Source organism: Anabrus simplex, chromosome 12, assembly GCF_040414725.1.
Source record: "Anabrus simplex isolate iqAnaSimp1 chromosome 12, ASM4041472v1, whole genome shotgun sequence".
NCBI lineage: Eukaryota > Metazoa > Arthropoda > Insecta > Orthoptera > Tettigoniidae > Anabrus > Anabrus simplex.
Genome location: NC_090276.1, coordinates 100,558,954 through 100,574,486, shown reverse-complemented (window position 1 = coordinate 100,574,486; position 15,533 = coordinate 100,558,954). Strand labels below are relative to the sequence as shown.

Sequence of the window (15,533 nt, the reverse complement as noted above, 5' to 3'; positions counted from 1 at the left end):
GGAGTTGTCGTCCAATGATGTCCCATGGGGACAGATCGGGGGATTGAGCAGGCCAAAGCAACATGTCAACGCTCTCTAGAACACATTGGGTTACAACAGCGGCATGGGGGCGTGCATTATCCTGTTGGAAAACATCCCCGGGAATGCTGTTCAGGAATGGTAGCACAACAGGTCGAATCACCAGATGGACGTATACATCTGCAATCAGGGTGCGTAGGAAAACCACGAGAGTGCTCCCCAGACCAGAACTCCCAGTGTAGTTCCAGTGTGTCAATGCTGCAGACAGGTGGAATGCAGGCGCTCACCTGGCCTCCTAACCAACACACGGCCATCACTGGCACCAAGGCAGAACTGGCTTTCATTGAAAAACACAACGGACCTCCACTCCATCCTCCAATGAACTCTCGCTTGACACCACTGAAGTCGCAGACAGCGGTGGTTTGGGGTAAATGGAATGCGTGCCGCAGGGTTTCTGGCTCGGAGCTGTCCTTCAAGTAACCGATTTTGAACAGTTCATTGCATTACTGTGGTTCCAAATGTCGCTCGAATTGCTGTGCAGAGGCAGTCCGCTGCGCCACAGCCATATGCCGGATATGGCGGTCCTCCCTCTTGGTGCTGCCAGAACGCATGCACAGTGGAGACGTTCCTGCCAAGTCATTCTGCAATAGCCTGGAAGGAAATTCCACCTTCACGTAGCCCAACCGCAGTGAGCTGGTGGCACTGAGCTCTTCGTCGTCATAAAGGCATTCTTGACCCACTCACAGTCACTCTGTCTAACTAACGCTCTCGCACAGTACAGCCTACAGGTTTAAAGCAAACCTAATGTGCAACATCATGGGGCCGCTACTAGCGCCATACTAATGTGATTTGCGGGAAATTTGAATTGACATCACCTTGCGGATGTATAAACACGTCTACCAACGTTTGTTAATCTAGCACAACCCCTTGTTGTTGTTGTTAATGATATTTGTTCGTGGCGTCGACCTCTGCAGATCTTTTGCCACTACTTTCACCATATGATAGTGTAATTGCGGAAGTGTAGAGTGTTGAATGTGAGGAAAGGAACGTTAAGGATGACACAAACACCCAGTCCCCAGGCCAGGAATATTAATCTCTTACAATTAAAAACCCCTGACCCAGCCGGGAATCGAACCTGGGGCCGCTGGATAACAGATGGACGCGTTGACCCCTACACCACGGGGCCAAACACAACCCTTTCTTAGTGTTTGGATATTTTTTCTCACCAGTGTACTATTGAAGTCGAAAATTAGGAGGGGAAGAAAGGGATCTTATAGGCTAGTAAATACGGTATGTGTGTAAATTATGGTTATGTGTAAGATTATCAAACTGATAAGATGGTTCTGTTTAAAATGAAATGCTTTATCTCTCTTGTGACTTGTTTCTATCATCAGGTAGTTCTCAGACTGTTGGAGTCCAGCTCAAGTGGTGGCGGGAGCCATCTGACTACTAGCGAGCAACTGCCTGCCTTCAGCAACGGTTACCTCTCAGTCTGTGCTGAAGATGTGCCCTTCCTTGCCGGCCGACCAGTGACGCTGGTCCGCTTTCCTCCACACAGTGCCTCTACCCTGCTCACCGTCCATGCAACAGCAGCTCTGGTGAGTGTTGGACACAATCTATGTAGTTCTGTAGGTAAATTGTGGTGAGAAGAAGTATCAAAGTTGTGTTACTTTCGCAAAATGTAATTGTGATGAATCCATTTAAAAAGAATGGACTCTCATTTCTGCAGAACAAAACCATTAGACCAAAGTGGTGTGAACTAACAGAGGAGGACCTTAATGAACTAGGATCAACAAATTTCTTAGATTGCATACCTGCCAGCTTTCCCGATTTAGGTGGGAAACTCCCGATTTTCAACCGTTTTTCCCACCTCTTGGTTATTCTATTATTTCTCCTGATTTTAACTTAATTTTTTTCATGAACATCAAACATCTGTTTCCAAATCCTGCCATTTCAGCTTTGTTCATCAGTGGCCGGAAGTCCTTCGCTCATTGGCCACTTTCAAATGAAATATCGACATTTATTAATACGAGAAATGCGCGTGAATGTACCTGTATATCGCGGCGAGTATATCGATTATCAATCTCTCATTCTCGTGTACTATGTTCGTGTTCGTTCACGTCAGTATAATTGATTGTAGAGACTAGTCACTAGATTTGGAGTTTTTTTTTAAATTTAAAGACAGAATTTCAGAGATAGTGACCAGTGATATTTCTAGACATTTTAGTAGCCATTTGGAGACAATTCTGGTGAATTTTAATTTATTACACGATCAAAATAGCATTGTGCCTTGCATAATCACATGGGCGCGTGATGCAATATATTAAAAGATCAATCATCACTTTTGTTGACTTCAAAAAAGCTTATGACGGTATTCATCATGAGTCACTACTAAGACCCTAAAGAATTTGGTTTACACCAGAAACTCATCATTCTTATTGGAATCACTCTTAAGAATACTAAGTCGAAAGTCAACTTTAGAGGTGAATTGTCTGAGCCATTTGAAATCCACACTGGAGTTCGTCAGGGAGATGGACTCTTCGCCATTATGTTTAACTGTGCCCTGGAGAAAGTCATGAGAGAATGGGTAAAGAAATGTCATTCAAACATCAAGATAGGCAGAAATATTAAACTTAATTGCCTAGCATTCGCAGACAATCTTGCATTACCAGCAAGTAGAATGGAAGAAGCTAAATTTCAAATTGAAGAACTCGAGAAAATTGTTGCAAGAATCGGACTGCAGATCTCGTTTGAAAAGACCTAAATGATGCCGACCTTCAGAATTAAAACACCAGCCATTCACCTTGACAATGGCAAACGAATTAAGATTGTGAATAAGTTCAAATACCTTGGGGAAATTATAACCTGGAACACAAAAGACAGATCGACAGCAGAACTTCTAAACTGAAAACTGCACAACGAATCACCTGGCCAACTGATAAAAATTGTAAAACCCAAAGCAACTTATGCTAGTGAAACACTCTTCAAGTTAAACATTAACTCAACAATCGATAAATTGCAGAAAGTAGAGAGAAAAATCATTGGGACAATCATCAATAAAAAACACCCACTTGATGGCCAGTGGAGATTATTACCTAATGAAGTGGTATATTGTGAAAGCGAATCAATATATAATAGATAAAGTTAAAATTGAAATAATTGATAAAGAGATTCCACCTATTCAATACCAAAGAATAAGAAATCTAGAGAATTACATTCTCATTTAATAATAATTAGAAATGGTACCGGTTTCGACCCTAGTCCAGGTCATCATCAGCCGATTAAGAAATGGAAAACAATGCATAGGATCAGTAGAAGAAGCAATATGAAAAGGAAATGAACGTGGGTAGACACTGTAAAACGTGGAAGAAGTAAAATACAAATCATTCAAAAGAAAAACAGTGCGTAATTCTCTTAGCGGCAGTAAGGCACACGTAGCACTAGGCAAAGTCCCACAATGAATTACGAATAGCAGAGAACTGTTCAAAGCCAGTTATTTAACCACTGTCAGGCATAATGTCACTTCACAATCGAACACACGTAGGTCCATATTCGTGTAGGAGTTGAAGACGAGCAGATTCATTGAAGCAACTTGCCAGCTCCTGGTGATCAGCGCAACACATTCAATATCAGGCACTGTGGTTTCATATGTCAAAGTAAAATGGAGAATAGCTTGACGATCCAGTTATTTTTCTTGGTTGTGGGAAAGTAAGTATATAGATAAATATACAATTCAATATAATTGAGTAAGTAATTGTGCTCCTATAAAATTCTTCGAACAGTTGATGTGAAAAAACAATTGTGAAGAGAAAAAAAATATAGTAAAAAAGCGCAATACCAGAAACAAATGAAAACGTATATGCACAGTGCGCAATTTTTTAAAAACGTAAAAAATTTAGGTCTAGTTTGAAGTAGTCGAAATCGGTGTAACGCAGGAGTTGAGTATGGATGAGAAAAATCAAAATGAAGGTGGAAATGAATTTTTTTTGGAGAAAAGATAGAATAAATTAATAGAGGAAGAGGAATAGTGGAAAAAAGAGAAGAGTGAATGAAATTGAAGATTAAATGGTGTTGAGGGAGGATAAGGTAGGGAGATGAAGGAGGGGTAATTTAGGGTGGGTTATTGGGAGGTAGAAAATGTGGGTAGGAACTTTGTAAGGCATGGAAAATAGAATTGGGGTTTTGAAATTTAGAATTTTTGAGAAGAAGAATTAGGAAGTCGGAAAGGATATTTGGTTTTTCAGAAATGTCATTTAAATTGAAATTTGGGTTGAAGTACTGATCAAGGTGGATAAAGCAATTTTCAGTAGTGTTTAAGAGGGGACCTTTGTTTATGATTTTAAGTATTTTCATGTCTTTTTCAATATTGGTGAAACTGTGCTTGGAGTCATGTATGTGTAGTCCTATGGCGGAGAATCTATTGTATTTAATGGCGTTGATATGTTCGGAGTATCTGATATTGAAGTTACGGCCGGTTTGTCCGATGTAGGAGGAGTTGCAGTTGTTGCATTTGAATCTGTACACTCCGGATTTAGAAAAAGCATTAGATTTATTTAGAGATTTAGAGTTGTGTAAAATATCCAAATTTCTATTGTTAGTTCTAAAGGAAATTTTCATGTTGTGTTTTTAAAAAATATTAGTTATTTTATAAGTATCTTGAGTGAAAGTGAAAGTGGAAAATGCAGTTGGTTTTGTTGTGTCTTTAGATAAAGTGGTTTTAGGACGGTGTTTGAATTTGTTGATGATTTGGTTTATGAAGGAGTTATTAAAGCCATTGAATTTAGCGATGTTACGGATGGTGTTCAATTCATTATTTAAATCTTTTTTAGACATAGGGATGTTGAAGGCACGAAAAATTAAGCTGTTACAGGTAGTACGTTTATGTGCTTGAGGGTGTGAAGAATCTTGTCGTATTGTGGTTGCTGTTTGGGTTGGTTTTCTGAAAATTTTGTGGAAGTTAAAGAAGAAGGATGTCTAGTGATAGTTAAGTCTAGAAAATTAAGAGTTTTGTTGTGTTCTGATTCAAGGGTGAATTTAATGTTAGGGTCTAAATTGTTGAGATGAATAAGTGTATAGGCTGCGTTGGTTGATTCTAAGTTTAAAATTACTAAAGTGTCGTCGACATATCTTCCCCAAAAGAGGATGTTGGAGAAATTATTATTATTATTATTATTATTATTATTATCATCAACAAATTCAAACACCGTCCTAAAACAACTTTATCTAAAGACACAACAAAACCAACTGCATTTTCCACTTTCACTTTCACTCAAGATGCTTATAAAATAACTAATATTTTTAAAAAACACAATATGAAAATTTCCTTTAGAACTAACAATAGAAATTTGGATATTTTACACAACTCTAAATCACTAAATAAATCTAATGCTTTTTCTAAATCCGGAGTGTACAGATTCAAATGCAACAACTGCAACTCCTCCTACATCGGACAAACCGGCCGTAACTTCAATATCAGATACTCCGAACATATCAATGCCATTAAATACAATAGATTCTCCGCCATAGGACAACGCATACATGACTCCAAGCATAGTTTCACCAATATTGAAAAAGACATGAAAATACTTAAAATCATAAACAAAGGTCCCCTCTTAAACACTACTGAAAATTGCTTTATCCACCTTGATCAGTACTTCAACCCAAATTTCAACTTAAACGACATTTCTGAAAAACCAAATATCCTTTTCGACTTCCTAATTCTTCTTCTCAAAAATTCTAAATTTCAAAACCCCAATTCTATTTTCCATGCCTTACAAAGTTCCTACCCACATTTTCTACCTCCCAATAATCCACCCTCCTAACCCACTCTAAATTACCCCTCCTTCATCTCCCTACCTTATCCTCCCTCAACACCATTTAATCTCCAATTTCATTCACCCTTCTCTTTTTTCCACTATTCCTCTTCCTCTATTAATTTATTCTATCTTTTCTCAAAAAAAAAATTCATTTCCACCTTCATTTCGATTTTTCTCATCCATACTCAACTCCTGCGTTACACCGATTTTGACTACTTCAATCTAGACCTAAATTTTTTACGTTTTTAAAAAATTGCGCACTGTGCATATACGTTTTCATTTGTTTCTGGTATTGCACTTTTTTACTATTTTTTTTTCTCTTCACAATTGTTTTTTCACATCAACTGTTCGAAGAATTTTATAGGAGCACAATTACTTACTCAATTATATTGAATTGTATATTTATCTATATACTTACTTTCCCGCAACCAAGGAAAATAACTGGATCGTCAAGCTATTCTCCATTTTACTTTGACATATGAAACCACAGTGCCTGATATTGAATGTGTCGCGCTGATCACCAGGAGCTGGCAAGTTGCTTCAATGAATCTGCTCGTCTTCAACTCCTACACGAATATGGACCTACGTGTGTTCGATTGTGAAGTGACATTATGCCTGACAGTGTTTAAATAACTGGCTTTGAACAGTTCTCTGCTATTCGTAATTCATTGTGGGACTTTGCCTAGTGCTGTGTGTGCCTTACTGCCGCTAAGAGAATTGCGCACTGTTTTTCTTTTGAATGATTTGTATTTTACTTCTTCCAAGTTTTACAGTGTCTACCCACGTTCATTTCCTTTTCATATTGCTTCTTCTACTGATCCTATGCATTGTTTTCCATTTCTTAATCGGCTGATGATGACCTGGACGAGGGTCGAAACCGGTACCATTTCTAATTATTATTAAATGAGAATGTAATTCTCTACATTTCTTATTCTTTGGTATTGAATAGGTGGATTCTCCTTATCAATTATTTCAATTTTAATTGTAATATTCTTCAATACGGAACAATGAAATTTTTAACTTTAAATAATAGATACAGTGCGGAAAAGGAGAATTGCCCTTTTTTGGTCATATATTCAGACTGCCAGAAACCCAACTAGTGAAGCAGTTATTTAGTTACTTCTGAGAAAACAAAACAAAGAACACGTGGTTCACAGAGATCATAAATGATTTATAAGAATTAAATTTATCGATGCTCCAAATTGAAGGCAGAGAAGAGGAGAGGATTTTAAGGAATAAACCCTATGAGGCAAACTCGTAACATTTGATTGAAGAAAGTACACCATTACTGACAACTAATGGGCGGCCAGGTCCGACAGGTTGAAAAAGTTTTGGGAGCGGAAGAAGAAGAAACTGAAAAGCTGACTATTTATTACTATTGGACTAAATGTATATGATTAAAGGCGTAAACTATGTAAAAAAAACTGTGGATTTCCTAAGTAATGGCATGACTGATTCACATATGTGGAGCATGAGTTCATACTATTTTCGGAAGACTTATCAGAGACCGATCATTCTTCCTGTGAGGGAATAGAGATGTAGCCTTGTAGCCTCGTATAGCAACATCTGGTTTTGAGACAATAAGTGTTATTGTATACCATAGTACTCCTGTATTGCACAAGACATGTAGAACAAGCAGTTTTGACCAATTATATCTCCTGATTTTTCCTAATTTTCCTATGAAAATCTCCTGATTTTTGATTTTGTAAAGTTGATAGGTCTGAGATTGGAATGAAATCAGGATTATAGTCCAAACATGGAGATTTGCAGGAACCTACACGAGGTAAATTGTTGTAGGATGGAAACTTGCACAGTTCTTAAGAATGAGGAAGTTATGGGTAAGAAGGAAGGCCAAATATAATATTGATTTCACACAGTCCTAGGTTACCCTTTTGTGAAGAAGAAGAAGAAGAAGAAGAAGAAGAAGAAGAAGAAGAAGAAGAAGAAGAAGAAGAAGAAGAAGAAGAAGAAGAAGTTAAAAAAATCAAGTGAGTATTTGAGAGGATACATAGTAAAACCTCGTTAAGGCACACCTGCCGGCGACAAGGAAAAATAACGTGTTAAGCGAGAAAATGTACTATTGATTATACGAATATAAACTATCCAACAGGGTTATGGAAACGCTAGATACAATTTTTTCCTAAATGAGGTCATTTTACGTCGTCGTACCACGAGTACAGTGAAAACTCTATCTATCATTTCTAAAGATGAAAGTATTGAAAGGTGTGAAAAACACGAGAGGTCTTCTGCTGGGGTTTATAAAATAACAATGCACTGAACGGTGTGAGAATATGAAAACATTTGCATAGGAGCCCATAAAAATATCCAAGTTTTATTACACTCTTTTTAAAACAAATGTAGCAGTGGGTTATTAAACATTACTTTTTGGTTGCGCTATTCAGCAATGAATTAGAGATTACACTCGACCATGTGCGACAACGAGCATGGTTTTGACCGCAACTTTGAATCTGACAAAACTTTGACCAGGATCACGTTGAGTGATCAAGTCGAAGCTGAAATCTGTTGAGTTTCAGCATTCGCACAAGATCAACTCCAATCTGCAGTTGGTCTTGATTCGTGCCACCTCTTTGCGCTTAAAGATGCGGAGGCCAGTGTCCACTTTCTGACAGATTTAAATTTTGTCTTCATTAGTAACAAATTTCATGACTTATGTATCCATAACTGGGCTATCACAGGATAAATATGCACCACGCTATTCAACTTCACACGATTATGTTCCTCATGCAAATATAGGCTATCAAGTGGTAAATATTCGCTAACCTTTAGTGTACCAGTCAACACAAAATACATGGAATGCGAAATACAAGCACAAACAGGCTCACTGTGTTATTCAGCAATCTCGCTGCGAACCTGCAAGCAAAACTGAACATTCCTGAGGCTAACGACTTGTTCCCCAAAGGTGGAATTTATTGTGTGAATTTTAGGAATTCAAGGTCTTTTCCCGCAATCATGCAACTGTGGCGACGGTTCTTACCGGAGTTGGAAATCACGTTTCTTTCACAAGGGATGGCAAATAACATTTTCAACGATAGGAAAAATTTGATGGTGCTAAGCGGCAATAGCGAACATTCATGACGCAATAACTAAGTATTTTTATATAAATTTAATAAGATTAGAATCGGGACTTTGAATTTACGATGTGTTTGAATTTACGATGTGTTTGAATTTACGATGTGTTAAGTGGAAAAATATGTTAATGAGGAACGTACTAACCACGTTTCACTGTAATTTTTCCCAGAATTCCAAAATGTCTAAAATCACAAATGCTGAGAATGGAAAGGCTTATCCGGAGCAACTCAAAGTTAAGGCAGTTGAGTGTTGTGAGGTGAATTCTGTGATATTATTATTTGTAAGTTTCATTTTTCATATTGATTGGATTCAATGTATAAGCAAGAAAAGTGTTCCACCGATCAATACTTATTTATTGTGAATGGATTATTACACTAGTACCAGTTTCGGCCTTTCATGGCCATCATCAGCTAGTACATAACATTTATAGTCATTAGACAAAATTACAAAGATGTAACGTTAGATCATCCGGATGTCTAATGAAGAATGGAAGTAAAATATATTGCAGTATTGTTGTGTTAAAATATCTGTGATTAAAGAACACACACTTTCTTCTCACCGAAACAGAATCTGCTAAACTTATAACTATGAACCCTCAATTACCATCCGCCAAAGCCTACCCTAAAATATACAAAGAAAATATACCCGTGAGACCGATTATAAACTATAGAGCCAGTCCAACCTATAAATTATCACAATTGATTCAAAAATTTTTGAAAAAGCATTATTCCTTTTTAGCAAACAAAACAATACAAAACTCAAAGATTTTTGCAACAGAACCAAAGAACTAAAGATCAAACCATATCATACCCTTGCTTCATTTGATATAACAAACATGTACCCTAACATTCCTATCAAACAAACAATCAAAATAATAGAATCTAACCTAAAAAACCATAGCAACTTGAGCACCTTAGAAATAGAAGAATTCATGAATCTACTCAAATTCGCCATAAACAATAACTACTTCAGATTTCATGATACCATCTATCAGCAACAAGGCCTACCTATGGGATCTCCTGCTTCCGGAATATTAGCAGAAATATATATATAGACCACCTAGAACACACATCAATCAATAAAATAGATAATATATATTTTTGGTGTAGATTTGTCGACGAAATCTTTGTAATTATAGATAATAGATCCACTGATGCAGATACTATACTAGACAAACTTAACAATTTAGACGCCCGAATTAAATTCACTAAAGAAACCGAAAATAACCGTACCTTAAATTACTTGGACTTGACAATAACCAGACACGACAACCACTTATCTTACAAGATCTACAGGAAACCCATACACACTTTAAATACCATAAAAAATTACTCCATTCATCCCAACACACACAAAAGAGCAGCCTATTATAGCATGATATATAGAGCTTTTAATACCCCATGACAATAGAAGATCAAAATAATGAATTAAAATTAATTCACGATATAGCCAAACATATGGATACAGCAAAGAAATGGTCAACAAAATCATTCACAAAATAAAATCCCAACCTAAAACTGTATTAATTAAAACAGCCAAACCCAAAAAAGATTATGTCCTATTTACCTTCAACAACACCAATTATATACTATAACTAGTATTTTTAAGAAGCACAATCTGAAAATAGCATTCAAAACAGCACTAACACTATACACAACACCAAAACAGTCAATAATAATAATAAATACAACCAATCAGGTGTCTACCGTATCAAATGTAACAACTGTGACACAAGTTATGTTGGACGTACAGGCAGAAACTTCACCATCCACTACAGTGAACACATAAATGGAGTAAAACACAACCATTTTTCATCAATAGGCCAACATGTAGAAGAATCTAAGCATAGTTTCACAGACATCAATAATGACATGACGATATTAAACATAAACTCTAAGGGCCCCCTGCTCAACATAACCGAAGATTTCTATATTTCACTAGACCAATACGCTAACCCCAATCATAACATTAACGACATTACAGAGAAAACCAGCATCATCTTTGATAAATCCATTCCTGCAATAAAGAATGACTATCTCAAAATAAACTTGTGAAAATTTAGATTTTATAATTCCACCTTTGTCTTTATTACAAAGACTACATTAAATTACACTCGTGAAACATGTTTCGTCCTCTTATAGGACATCTTCAGTCACCATTACAAATACATATCATTACAAATAAGGCGAGGACACATTAAAATAAGTGAATGCAAAGTCTTTGTATGCTGTGATGTGGCGTGATAGCGTCTTGTCAATCTTCAATATTAAAATGGTGCAGCGTGAACATGATATGAAGCATGAAGTCCAATTAAAATCATATGTTAAAACTGTTGTTCAAAACAACGAATTGTCAATTATAAAACACCGTAAGTGGCTATGCGAATAAAATTATGTGCATATTGTACATGAAACAGTGTTGTGATGATGCCACATTGTAATAGATTTCTTGATTAGGAGGTGGAGTTATACTGATGCAAGTGAACCTGATTGTGTGTTGACAATAGGGGCCTAAAAATAAAAATAAAATATGAATGAACTGAAGAATAAAATTCCGTTAAAATGTGAACTAAGTGCCCATCCAGTCACTCACCTCCTTGCCCGTCCTACGTCGACCACTCCACCTCAAGTGCTAAGGCTAACTGAGTGACGTCCTCGAAGGTCGTTGAGGACTGACTGTGAGGAGAGTTTGAGAGGAGTTTGACGTAAAGGGAGAGGCGTGAGGTAACGTATTGCTCATGCGCCTTCGTGAATACAATTTATTGATTAACTCCTCGAAAAGTATATATATATATATATTTTTTTTTTTTGCTAGGTGCTTTACGTCGCATCGACACAGACAGGTCTTACGGCGACTATGGGGCAGGAAAGGGCTAGGAGTGGGAAGGAAGCGGCCGTGGCCTTAATTAAGGTACAGCCCCAGCATTTGCCTGGTGTGAAAATGGGAAACCATGAAAAACCATTTTCAGGGCTGCCGACAGTGGGCTTCGAACCTACTATCTCCCGAATACGAAAAGTATATTGATATCCTCCGATATCTCATTAAGATTATAAATTGGGTTACATTTTTGATCAATATTTATAAAGATGTTTTCTAAAAAAATATTCAGTAGATTTCCTTTCTTACATAAATGCAGAATTTGAAGGTCTTGTTGTATGCCCGTGAATGTATGATAGGTATCGTCCATATGAGAACTGAATGCTGAGAATCTGCCGTACTTTGACGCATTAACATGTTCATTATACCTTTTGTTAAAATTGCGGCCTGTCTGTCCAATATAACTGGTGGGACACTGCTGGCACTTTAATTTGTAAACACCTGATTTCTGATTGAAGAAAAGATGAACGTTGTTATTGGTTGTTTTAAAAGAAACTTTCATATTAAGTTTCTTGAAAACATTCGTGATTTCGTATATTTTACTGTGACTATAAGTAAAAAGGGCGTAACTATCTTCTTTCTTTTTGGTATCCTTGGTTAATGTGGAAAATGATTTTTTTCTCAATTTTGCTAATAATTTTATCCACAAATTGCCTGTTGAACCCATTTCTTTTTGCTATAAAATAAATGGTATCCAATTCATTTTTACAATCTGCTTCTGACATGGGTATATTATAAGCTCTATAAATCATACTGTAAAAGGAGGCCCTCTTATGTGCTGCCGGGTGTACGGAATTTTGTTTAATTACGTTTGCCGTTTGAGTAGGTTTCCTAAATATTTTAAACCTAAGTTTGTCATTAATAATTGTAATGTCAAGAAAGTTTAATGCTTTATTATTTTCACTTTCGAGAGAAAATGTAACCTGTGAATCCATATTGTTTAATTGTTCTAATACCTCCTGTCCATTAGTAATGCTATGGTCAGTTATTGTAAACATATCATCTACGTATCTCAGCCAGCTTATTATTCCTTTAATGTTGTTAATTTTGCTATTTTCAAGAAAATCCATATAAATTTCCACCATAATTCCCGAAGCTGGGGCCCCCATAGGAAGATCTTCCTGTTTATATATTTGGCCGTTGAAAGTAATTATTAGCGATGACGAACTCCAAAATATTAATAAAATTGGCTATCTCTTGCCTACTCAAATTACTGTATTTAAGTAGGTTGTTCTTTACAAGATTTATCGTTTTTGATACTGGAATATTCGTCAAATGAATACATCTGATGGTTCGATTGTATGTTTAAATCTTAAATATGATCGCAAAATTCTTTGGAATTCTTAATAGACCTCTTACCCTCACATCTATAGTGTTTTTTAAAAAAATTGTGTATAAATCTAGACGTCTTATATATAGGGCTATTTCTGAAATTAATGATGGGTCTTTAGTTTAGTTTAGTTTAGTTTAGTTTAGTTTAGTTTAGTTTAGTTTATTGCCTGGCAGGGCTCAGGCTATGAAGCCTGCTATTATGCCAAACCATATTATACAACAGCTTTATAAAATCATTTTTACATATATTTCTAAAAATCACTAAAAGTAATTTACTTAACCTCTATAATTTTCTATCCTTATTGATAATTAAGAGCTAATTATTAAATTTTTACGTTGGTGAAATCTACTTTTTACATATTTGAGTACCACATTAAACATTTCCTTTTAAATAGCCTCGGATTGCCTATGCCTCTAATTTCAGCTGGGATTGAGTTCCAGGAACGTATGGTAGCAGTATGAATGAGTTGTTGTACGAGTTACTGTGGTGAATGGGAATGGACAAGAGGGAACGTGTGGCTGACCTTGAGGGAGCTCTATCGGAAGGGGAGAGGTATTTAAAGTCTGTTCTAAGATAGTCTGGTTTGCTCGTTTGCAGAATACTGTGGAGAAGGGAAACAGCGTGATATTTACGTCGTTCAGTCAATCTTAGCCACGACAGCTGAGAGAGGAAAGGGCTAATATGAGTTTGTACTGGGATATTTAATACGAATCGAGCACAAGCATTGTAGGCTCGCTGTAGTCGACATGAAAGTGTTTTGCTCATACTATTATAAACTACATCTCCGTTGTCAAATATTGGAAATATTAGACTCTGTACTAATAATTTTCTTGTGTTTCTTGGAAGGAAGTCCCTCATCCTTTTTGCAGAATGTAATGAGTATAATACTCTTTGACAAATTTTTGTGATGTGTTCCGACCAACTTAAATATTTATACTACTCCAAGGTTCTTTACATGATCGCTAAATGTTACTGGTATTCCATTGAGCATAACATTGGGTATATACGTGTTTTGTATTTTAGCATGAGATTTATACGTGCCAATTATGATGGCCTGTGATTTTGATGGGTTCACTTTCAGGCCATGTCTGCTAGTCCAGTCATTAACATTTGCTAGGTCTTCGTTTAACTTAGTGATTGAATTGTTTAAGTCATTAGGCTTTGTGTGAATATATAACTGAATATCATCTGCATACAGGTGATATTTACAATTGGTCAGCGTCTCAGATAAGTCGTTCATGTACAATGAGAACAAAAGTGGTGACAATACTCCTCCCTGAGCCACGCCCATCTTAGTGGTTTGCCACGAAGATGTATCGTTTCCCACTGATACGCGCTGCTGACGATCACTAAGATAGGAGTGTACCCAGGTTAAAGTGCTGTAAGAAAATTTCAGCGCCTTAAGTTTAGCGAGTAATATGTCTCTATCTACACAATCGAAGGCTTTGCATAAGTCCAAGAGAACAAATATAGTCATTTGTCCTTTATCTATCGCTAGTTGCATGTCATTTGTCACTTTAACTAATGCAGTGGCAGTACTGTGGTTTTGTCTGAATCCCGATTGATATTTGTCAAGTAAGTTGTACTGTATAAGATATTCAGTCATTTGTTTATGTACTATTTTCTCCAACAATTTTCCTAATATAGGAAGGATACTTACAGGACGATAATCTTCGGGACTGTTGGGGTTGTTGTTTTTAGGGAAAGGTCGGATGATTGCATGTTTCCAATTCGAAGGAAATACTCCAATCATGAGTGAGTTATTAATGATATGCGTGACCGCTGGAAGTATGATGTCAATGATTCTTTTTAAAAGAGACAGGTTGATTCCATCATGGCCAGTGGACCCTGACTTTATTTCACTGAAGACTTCCCTAACGTCACTGGGGGTCACATGAGAAAAGTAGAACTGCTCGCCATTATGTGTTGTTTTTGAGGATATTCTGTTAATTACTGCTGCTTTGGTCTGTTTGTCAATCTGAGAGGATCGTGAGCTAAAGTATGAGTTTAGGTCAGCTAGTGATACATTACAGTTGTCATTTGTCTTGTTTTTGCATAATCCCATGATTTCCAAATCTGACTAGAATTTTGAGTGTTCAAAATATCATAAGAGTGACGTATTTTAGCATTTCTAATTAACTGTGTTGTTCTGTTTCGGAGTTTTTTATACTTTCCAGAATTGTCAGATGTAGGATATTTCACGTAATAATTATAGGCTGCGTCTCTTATTTTCATCTGGTCGTGTATTTCTTGGGACAGCCATGGGTTTAAAGGTCTCTTTACCCTAACAGTGCGTAGTGGTGCATGTCTGTCATATAGAGTCAGAAGTAGTTCGTTAAAATGATTTACTTTTCTGTCAATGTCATTTATGAATTGAATGTTGTGCCATGGTGTGTTAA

The 15,533-nt window shown here is 36.6% G+C and overlaps 1 protein-coding gene across 1 annotated transcript in view; it reads left to right on the top strand.

Moving 5' to 3' along the window:
- Positions 1–15,533, top strand: part of LOC136884171 (cytoplasmic dynein 2 intermediate chain 1) — a 278,007-nt gene that overhangs the window by 151,238 nt on the left and 111,236 nt on the right. The window contains exon 9 of the mRNA XM_067156209.2: positions 1,413–1,616. Within this exon, the coding sequence (XP_067012310.2) occupies positions 1,413–1,616 (204 nt within the window). The remainder of the gene's footprint in view (positions 1–1,412; positions 1,617–15,533) is intronic.